General features: G+C 36.0%; 1 protein-coding gene across 4 annotated transcripts in view; it reads right to left on the reverse strand.

Moving 5' to 3' along the window:
- Positions 1-1,904: 1,904 nt before the first annotated feature.
- ZBED4 (zinc finger BED-type containing 4) overlaps positions 1,905-10,712 on the reverse strand; it is a 26,007-nt gene continuing 17,199 nt past the window's right edge. For all 4 annotated transcript variants that reach the window (XM_017811421.1, XM_017811419.1, XM_017811423.1 and 1 more), the window contains one exon: positions 1,905-8,740. In XM_017811421.1, the coding sequence (XP_017666910.1) occupies positions 4,814-8,332 (3,519 nt within the window). In that variant the 5' untranslated portion in view covers positions 8,333-8,740 and the 3' untranslated portion in view covers positions 1,905-4,813. The remainder of the gene's footprint in view (positions 8,741-10,712) is intronic.

Genomic DNA, 10,712 nt, shown 5'->3' on the forward strand with positions numbered 1-10,712 from the left:
AATTTTAATGCAATATTTCTCTTGCATCTGACAGCACTTTTTCATATACAGAAATTCAAGAAATTATACAGAAGTCTAGCGTTGCTTTCCTTTCTTGACTACGTGTGCTCATTCTTAAATATTCCCCTTCTACCATCAACCCAAAAAAAGCTTTCCTTGTAACTTAGTATTCAAAGGCTCTTTCTTGTACAAGTGACTTCACTTTGCCAGAAAAGAAGAAAACCACAAGCTGAGTTTACCACCAATGTAAGCAAGACTGTTTAGCCACATCTCAGCAAGGTGGTTACATAATTAGTCTCAACTATGCCAAGACTAATGCAAAGAGGCTGTGTTACAGTGATACATGAACTGTATCACTACTTGCTTAACATGTAATACCTAAGATTAAAAGGATGTTTGCAAAAATTCATTAAGTTAAATGATGAAGAATACCTCTGAATATGTTCTTCATTTTCTGTTTAAATATGTATTATTTATAAATATAATTGATCCATTTCGTATGCAACTAATTATTTTAGATCAGGCCTTGAGATAAACATGAGCAACAACTACTTTTGGCTGCTCATTTCAGACCTTTGTTTATGATATAAAGGGTGCCCAGTGTTTCCTCTGAAATTCTACGTCTTATTGTCATGGGTAGGCTTTCACCAATTCTGCTTTATTTCAGCTGCAGCTGCCCTTGGTTCTGTACCAAGGCTTCATTTGTGTGAATTTGTGCCAAGAATAAGGTAAAAATGCTGCCTGAAATGGAGTCCACCTTTCCCTTTAAAACTGTCAATTTAAGAAGCTGGAAGAAGGAATTGCTTATAATTAAATCTAATTATAGATTTAATTAAAAAAAAACCAAAAAAGTTGGGAATGCTTAGGGCTCGATCCAGCCCTTAGAACCCAAGTTGATACCTGAGTTGGGGACATGGCTGTAGTTACTATTTCTGGCTGGCCTAGTCATTTTATGAATCAAAGCACTTTTGGGGCAGCTTTGCAAGAAAACCAAGGTAAAGAATCACTTTTTCTTGTTGCTAAGAATGAAACAAAAGATGAATATATTTGTAAAAGAATAAAATGCTTACTTTATAAAATCTAAATAATCTCTAACTAGAAAGTGTTATTTGTTAACTGTATACTATATATTTTTCCCATGTTTGGAGATACTTAAATGAAAATTTAATATGGTCAGCTCTGAATAGTGGCAGGAAAAAAGCTACTTTAAGGGAGAGATCTCAGCAGCAGTAAACATTTACTTTGAGTTTGAATTCTATATCTATATTTAATCAATTACATCCTTATGCTGGTATTGAAACTGCTCTAGATTGAGATTTCAGTTCTTTATAAACTCAGAAGCTTCTTTTGGGGAGCAACAAGAAGCTGTGAGTATTCCTAGTAAATGCTCACTTGCCAAATTCTGCAAACATGTTTCCTTCACTTGGACTTGATGGGTAGGGAAAGAGGCCAAATATAAAGTTGCAAATGTGGAGGAAGCATTATCGCAGGTTTCTGGAGCATAATATAGATCTCAATAGATACTTTCCATCATATACGCTTCACAAGACTTGAGGTCCTTGAAAAGGCTGTTGCAGATCTCTACTGCTTGCCCTTCCTACCTTTATTACTACAAAATATTTCTTGCTATATAGTTGTCACACCTGCCTACTCTTAAAAGAAGCAAAAGCTGTAAGATGTTTATGATGCCACCAAGTATCATCTTTAGTATCATCTACATTTACTTTCTATGCTAAGACCAAAAAATGTCTGCTTACTAAATTTATTTCTAAAGTTGCTAATGTACTGAAACTATCAGTTTAAGTATCACTGTTTCAGGGTCACCATATCATTATGCATTAGGGAATGTCTGCTGCCACAGGGATTGGTGCAGCACAAACTCAGCTCAGTGAAAACTCCCACTGTTTACAGCTTATGCTTTATTAGTCTGAAGGAAAGCGATGTAAAAATAGCAGGGGTTCCTATCCATTACAAAGATGAGAAAGGTTGGAAAAAAATTAAAGTCCTAGCAATCACTGAGAATTTATATTAAAAAAAATAAAGTAAACCCAACACAAACCCCACCCTCTCAGTAACTTACCTCACTGCTTCAATGACAGCTTTCAGCCCTTCTCTTGAAGTCCTTCTTTTCTCACAGGCAGCAGTGCCTGAACTGAAGAAGGAGATGCTCCCATAACTCCTACAGAAGGATCAGGGCTTACAACCAAAACCAGCAACCTTGTGTTCTCAGTTTCTCCTATTTTTATTTTAAGTATTTCAATTTTAAGGCATTTTGTGCCTGTGTATTATCTTCCAAAAAATTCTAACATAAGCCTATAATTGATTCTTAACCAAGCTGACACTGAAACAGTGCAGTCTTAAGAGCAAAGCCCTTCAAAAAACCAAACCAAACCAAGGGAAAGAAAAAAAACAAAAAGAAAAAGAAAATTGCAGGTACAAATAAAGTAGACTAACTGATAAAAGTTTACTTTTAAAAATAGTGACTAGTTCTTGTGCTCAGGAAAAGTTTTGACAAAAAGCATGACTATACAATTAATTATCCATATGAGTATAAAGATGCAAATTTGGGGCTACAAAATGCCATCACTACAACTTTCCACACAGGGAATTAGACAGGAGCTACAGCAAAGACTGCTTTCAGAGGAGCCACGATGCTTGCTTCCAGAGAACTGTGGTTTTCAGGTAAGCTTGTTCACTATCAACACTCCTGGTATGATGTGACTCCACAATTCTTTAAGCCATAGGCTTAATTTACATTCAAGCCTTGAGTGAAAATTATATCACTTGTTTAAAAAGAAAAAAATTTTTTCTTCATGCTCTACTTCCCTCTCCACTGGTTTGGAGAGATTAAAAATCTCCTTTACAAGGGTCAAGGTTATATTCACAGTTAAAATGTAGGGAAAAAATTGAGATAATAATTAACCAGTAACCATTCAAATTCACCTACTTCCAGCTATATATAAACGAGAACAAATAGTTTTATTACTGCAGAAAAAACATGTGCTATTCTTATTTAACCCTAGAAAAACAAAGAAATGCTGACTGTTGACAGAAGTAAAAATTGTCTTTTAAAATACTGCAGGCAAAATGCAGTATTAGTTTTTCCCAAGGACACTATATAGTAATTTACTTAAATAGTATGGGTGTAAATGTAACTGATGGAATAACAATTGAAATACCTGAAACCATAAAATGTTTTAGAGAAACAGCACATGGAAATCAAAGCCACCTGGAAATAATTCAACAGATTTTCCTGAGATTAAAACAGCTTTTTTGAAATGAAAAGAACCAGAATCCAGGCTCAAATCCAAAGAGCTAAATGGAAAACCCATCTTTTCACATACCATGTTCGGTGGTATATTTATGACTACAATTGTATGAAATTTCATTTAATTGTTGCCTTAAATCCATCTGAAAAATAAAAGGCAGTTTTGACTACCACTGGAAAATTGCAAATAAAATGTTTAATTTCAGAAACTGAGTTCACCATTTATAAATACACTAAAACATAGTAAATGCAAAATTAGATTAGGCATAGGTACAGTATTTTAACAAAGCTACAACTTTTCTAAAAGGTCATAGGCAAATGACTTGTTTCCCAAAAAGTATTCAATGAAAACTGAAATGAAAAGATGAATCTTTCTAGAGTTAAACCATGGAGAACATTCCTTTCAAATTAAAATGCTGGCTATTTTTTCCATCTTATTTGAAATTTTAAGGGCTCTATATCCCATTTGCCTGATGGACACCAACAGTTAAGAATCAACCCTACTACATAAAGTTCTAAGCAGTGCACCATACCCATAAGGCTATTACTGAAAACCAGAAGATCAGTTATTTCTGTACTAAGAGCTTTAAGAAAGGCTGTTCTACACAACTGAAATTACATTAGGAGTAAGGGCTCAATTTTTACAAAAGGGACCTTATAGTTTCGATGCACTAAAGATTAGGAAAGGCTTCAGAATGACATTAGGGTCATCATGGTAAGTTTCTTGCCTTTTTTGTACATGGCATTAAATAACAAGCATTAATTCACAAACTTTGATAAGACTTCCAAAGAGCTTTTATAAATACCCAGAATATTTCTGTAGTTCAGTTAAAATGTAAAACCTGAACAGGAGAATCCAGAGTGGGGAGTTTTATTACCGATTGCTGTATAACTGACATTCCATATCATCTTAAATTTAAGATTTATTTTCAGATATTAAGTCAACAGTCTCCTGTAAACACATCTTTCTCAATAACTCTTCTTAATCCTGTAAGTACTTTAGGGCTTGCAGTTAAAAACACCGCATGATAAAAAGACAGCTTGAACCCCATCTTTCACGTACAGCTTTCTCTTGACAACTACAAAACCTGTTTTCTTGCAATTAAAGCAATGTTCAACTAAAATACAGTACCTGGTTTATGGTTTTTACATAGTAATTGAATAAAAAACTACAGAATAGAACTGTTTACATCTTTTTTTTTTTTTTTTTTTTGCCATTCTATTAAAACAAATGACTGAGCTTTTTTAAAGTTCATTTACAATTATGGATTAAAACCTACATAATTTTGTATAATTTGACGAGACAGGCTATCTCTAGTGTGAACTTTTAAAAAACATATATACAATATCTGGCCTGAAGTACTATGAATAAGGCACATGTAGACATATTGAAAGCTGAAAAAAATGATCCTAAAATTTGGAATTATAGTCACTGATTAGATGTCATACATGGCCCCTACTGGAGCAATTTAAAAAATCCAAGTTATAGATAGTTAATATCCAGTGAGCAACAATAGATTTAATCTAGCAGTTTGTTCATTAGTTTCAATACTGGAAGTATATTAAAGGAAGATTCACTTTCAAAAAGATAAGCTTTTCAAAGTGTTCAATCGTTAACCTTGACTGACTAAAGTTGTTGCTTTCATTGGATGTATTAAACAATCTCTCTGAAGGAACAATGCTTGGTGGGCAACCCAAGAACCTGACAGCCAATTTTGACAGTACTGGCCAAGATGACTTTTTAAAGTTCCAGTAAGTTAGAGGATCACAGTTATGCTCAAGCACTTCTTCCTCCAAGTAAGAAAGCACCATTTCCTCTGGTAACTTTGCTCTCTCTTTCAGGTCTTTTGTTTTCTTCATGTCACCCATGAGTGACCAAAGATTATCTTCCCCATAGGAATTTGTAGATGGTGAACCTATATCACATCCATTGGAAACAGGTTTATCATCATCTGAGGTAGAACTCATTATTTCCAGCTCCCTGATTAAGTCTTGTTTATATTGTTCAGCCTCCTCTTCTGTAAATAAGGATGTTTTATACCGGGGATCCAGAAGCGTAGCAAAAATGTACCTTGGATCATGAAGCGTGGAGGACAATCTACTCACCATAGCTTCTTTCAAGGATTTCAGCATAGTATCTATGCCCATAGTTTCCTCAAATAGCATTTCTATTTTTCTGTTAAGTATATGAATCATTGGAATCACTTGGCTTAGAGTAGACATGTGTGTACTCATCTCCCTACTTGCAGCTTCGAAAGGTTTGAGAGCATGACACACCGACTGCATGACTTCCCACTGATCACAACTTATGAGCTCCCGAAAGCTGCACTCTATCGACATTTCATCAATGGCTCTTTTCTGTTCAATAAGACGTTCAAGCATATGAAATGATGTATTCCACTTGGATGGAACATCTTGTATTAGCTGATGCTGAGGCAATTCATACTCTTTTTGCAACTCAGCTAACTTCTCTTTTGCTTTTGCTGACCGATGGACGCGTTCACAGATCTTTCTTGCAATACTAAGCAAATTCTGAACCATTCTCTGACTTTTAATAGCCTCATTTACAATTACATTAACCGTGTGACTAAAACATTGTACACTTGAATGATCACCTTCATTTAAAGTTTTCTCTATACTCTGATTATCAGTAACAGTAATCCCAATCTGAAGTCCAATGGAAGTAATCCATGTTTCCCACCAGTACTCAAGCTGTTTTTGAATACTGATTCCATTGTAGTCGCAATCAATCTGCGATACATTTAATAGTGCTGAACAATGGTAATCCTCACACTGTGGTCGAAATGAAGACTCAAACGTTACCCAGTGAGCAGTCAGGGTTAGATATTCTCGTGTTTGGTTGCTCATCCATATTCCAGACGTAAAATGGATCACTCCACTTTCAGCTTCTTTAAGATGTGAAATAATTATTTGTTTTACATTATCATACATATCTGGAATTGCTGTCCTAGAAAAGTAAGATGGAGAAGGTAAAGAATATTGAGGTTGTAAATATTCAAGCAGCCTGTTAAAGCCAATGTTGTCTACAAAAGAATATGGCTGAAGGTCAAGTGCAATCATTTCAGCTACAAGACTTGTGATTTTTTTGGCAACTGGGTGAGAGTCACAAAACTTGTCATTGGTTTCATCAAAATTTGAAGATCCTAGTATTTCTGTGCGCAGTGGCATGTGATTATCCGTAGATGAGGATAATACTGTCTCTGGAACATCAGTTTTCAACACATTGTTATGAAACCGCTGCAAATGTCTTAGAAGGCAACTTGTGCCTAAGTTTGTTGGCTTTTTCCCCCTACTTATTATACGTCCACAGTGTGTACATATTACTTTTGTTGAATCTGCAGAACAAATTGAAAAGTGATTCCACAGTTTTGAGGTCTTCTTACTATTAACAGGAAATATAATTTGATTATCATGTGTAACCATTGTAGGTAAGTCAGTCAACTTTGAGGATGAACATTCTGCAGAAGCCAAAGTGGCGTAAGGAGAATTTGCCAAACTCACATCAAGAAAGCTCTTTTGGTTTCCAATTACATCGGGATGGCGTCTGTATAGATGTCTCATTAAGCAGCTTGTGCCAACATCTCCTTTCTTACCACGGCTTATCATGCAACTGCAGTATCTACATACTGCTTTTAGACTGTCTGCAGGTGACAGTGAAAAGTGGTGCCAAACTTCCGATTTAAGCCTTTTCATAATCCTTTTGTTTTGCTGAAACACAGCAGTAGGTTCAAATATTAGTGGACCTAATCCCTCACACTGTTTTTCAGGAGATGAAACAAAGGAGACTTCACCTATATCATCAGAAGATGACAGCATTGAGTCTTCTACTAGAGCATCTCCAGAAGTCAGATTTGTATGGATCTCCTCGGAGATTCTGTCCGGAGAAGAAGAAACAGAAGTTGGTTCTTTCATTAGTTTTCCAGGAGAAGATGAGACAGAATTCAGATCGCTATCTGATGGTAGTAAAGAAGGCAATAGAGTTGGAGGTGTGGTGTAGAGAGGTGGTATGCTGGTACCACCCCCATTCTCTTGCAGGACAATGGAACGATGGGCTCTCCACATGTGTCTTATTAAACAACTTGTTCCCAGGTCTTTCCCATTTTTCCCTCTACTGAATTCATTCATGCAGTGGATGCAAACAGCTTTAGAATTATCTAGAGGTGACAAATAAAAGTGTTTCCAGACAGCAGATCTCCTTCTAGAACCTGATGCGCTCTTTGGAATTACAACTGTTTTTTCTGCTACATTCTCAACAGTGTCGTCGTACTGGTTGTTGGGTAGCTGTGGAGATGAGCTGACCATGATTTCCTCTTTGCTGCACTTTTCAGAAACTGAGAGATCTGATATTTCTTCAGAAGAAACAATAGAAACAGATTCCTCAATTATTCGATCTGGAGATGGTATTTTAGAAGCCATTTTCTTTACCAATTTTATGGGGGATAACATAGAACTCAGATCTCCAACATCTGCAGATTGAGGTGGCAGCAATAATGTAGACGAAGAAAAGGAGGATATACCTGGCATAGTTCCATTTTCTTGAATTAGTACAGTGGGATGGGCTCTCCTCACATGTCTCATGAGACAACTTGTACTGAGGTCCTTTTCGTTTTTACCCCTGCTAAATTCTTTCATACAGTACATACATATTGCTTTAGTGCTGTCTCTAGGAGATATAAAAAAATGGTTCCAAGCAGGTGACTTTTTTCTGGAGCTTATGTTTCTGCTAGAAAGGAGGCTTTGTGTCACAGCTTCCATTGCTACATCATACAGCGTATTACTATACTGAGAAAAAAGAGATCCATAATCATCTTCATTTTCTGTCGACAAATATTTGCCAGGGTTGTTGTTAATGAAGTTCTTTTCTTTGTCTTCCTGTTCATCGCTGCTGTCTGCATGTTTGAAATCATCTTGTTCTGTCTTTATATCCGTTCTTTCTAGAGTACAGTTAATACTGTCTTCCTCTTGCTCTACTTTTAAGTTATTGATTTTACCCAATACAAAATTATCATCCATTCCGGGGGACTCAGCTTTACTCATGTCCATGGATGACAAATTCTTCTTGCCAAGACTTCATTTATTAATAAATATAGATAATTTAAAAGATTATTTAAAATTTGATTAAAATTATGTATCTTGTATACTGAATGCACAAACACAAATGTGCGCATGTGTTAAAATAATCTCTGGTTTATGAATCCTGTATCTGAGTTGTGTATAAGCAAATATAATTAGTCATAAAAATGCATTTAAAAATTATAGACTTAATTAATGGAATCTCTTTTTTTTCCCAGGATCAGGACATTTCACATCATAGATGAGTGTTCTCAAAGACAGCTACTGTTAAATGCTTCATGTTGTAGACATAATCCTAAAAAATGAATGTTCTATTTTCTTGTTGAAGGAAGCCATTCTGATGATCTTGATTGGGCAACTGTGATTCTTTTGCACCATCTAGAAATAAAAAAATTGAAGACAAAGTTTATTAACACTTCAGTTACTTCAAGCGACTACAGTAAAGGAACTGAAAACAGGCACTAAATGTTCTGTAGTAAATGTTTTACTCCTTTGAGATAAAAACAATTCAGTGTACTATTGAAAAAAAAAAAAGGAAAAGCCTCAACATTTATTCAATACATTTATTTTCATCTTTACTTTGATCTAATCTGTGAATTTGGAGCTTGTATTGCAAACAGGAAAAGCAGGAAAACATAGTAAGCTGTTGTGACTTAGGATCACAGAATAGAAAGGCTCACAAGCAAGTGACTCGATGCAGGGCTTACAGAACATAAATTATGCATGGCAGTGCCAAGTTACAGTAAGCACATTACAGATTCCTAGCTAGATTCACACAAAACACACGCACACATCCCCTGGCATCAGGTTCTGACAAACCTGTTCACAATTTCTTTGCCTCAAAACAGGTAATCAAATCTCTAGCCTTCGATTCCTGTAATTTCTTAACTATGCAAAACCAATTCTAGGCTTTAAACATAAAAACCCGCAGAGATGCTTCAATTGCTTCTGTCCTGATAAGCAGTTACTGCTTGACACAGTGAAGCTTAAGGTAGCTGTGATGGGAAGATTTGGAAACCTGATAAAAAAGACCAGTTGCAAACTTTATAACCACACTTAACTAGACTGACATTCATTAAGACCACACATTGCCAGCGGTTAAGTTCTTAATCGCTATCAGCCATTATCACTACATATTCAAACACTTAGGCCCTAATCATCTTATCCTAAATTAGCTTTGAGTACACAACACCACTGAGCCGATGCCGTGGTTTAATACTGATGGCTGTGGTCCTGATGGTCTTGCTGAAGCTGAGCAAGTTGAAAGGTGAGGGAGCTATTTGGACTGTGAAGCAGGAACTGTGGTGGTAGACTACTTTCTTCTCTATTTCTCCTTGCTGTTGCTGGGTGTTTTTAAAGCTCATAATCTCCTCCACCAAAAAAAGATGTGGGAAGCAATTTTATCTGCTCCTGACCTTAATTATCTTTGTTTCTTTAAGACCAAAAAATTTCTTTAGGACCAGAACAAAGGGAGATGTACATTTAATTGCATAAAGAGGGGATAGAAAAACACGTGAATCAACAATTCAAGTAGTAAAATCTCCAATCAAAATCCAAGGATACAGGATAAGCAAGAAAGATTTCTGGTGCAATAAGTCAGGCTCTTTCCAATGTGCCAAGTGACAGCACAAGGATTAATGGGTACAAACAAACACAGGAGGGTTCATCTTACTACAAGGAAAAACTTCCTTTGAGGGTAACAGAGCCCTGGAAGCAGCTGCCCAGAGAGGGTGTGGAGTCTCCTCTTGAGATGTTCAAAACCCACCTAGACAAAGATCCTGTACAACCTGCTGTAGGTGAATGTGCTTTAGCAAGGGGAGTAGGACTAGATGATCTCCAGAGGTCCCTTCCACCCCCCAACATTCTGTGACCCTCTGTTATGATGTTACTACATCACACTCTAAAATTAAGTTAAACTCCTTCCTTTCAAACACCCCTGTGGGTTCAACCCAATTTTCTTTAGAATACAGTCTCCGGAATGCTCAGGGTTAGAAAGACAGAATGTTTTCCATCTCCTCCCACACCAACTATATGTATGAGTCTGTTTTAATAAGAAACAAAAAAGGATGGAGTGGTTTAAAATTTTATAGTCACCTTGAACAAAGTATGAATTTGGTTATGACCACCTTTACATAGCTTGTTTACCCTTGGACCCAAGCTACTCAAAATGAAGGACTACTGCTAAACAAACAGGACATTCAAGGAGAAGAAAAATGTATTCAAAGGTACAAAAGGCTACAGGCAAAGAGCTCAAAATTAAAGTGATTTATGCCTTTGAAATCACCACAATGAGATACAGAATCACCTTGTAACAAAAAAAAAAAAAAAAAAAAAAAAAAAAAAAAAAAAA

Source organism: Lepidothrix coronata, unplaced genomic scaffold (assembly GCF_001604755.1).
Source record: "Lepidothrix coronata isolate B3197 unplaced genomic scaffold, Lepidothrix_coronata-1.0 Scaffold32, whole genome shotgun sequence".
Classification (NCBI taxonomy): domain Eukaryota; kingdom Metazoa; phylum Chordata; class Aves; order Passeriformes; family Pipridae; genus Lepidothrix; species Lepidothrix coronata.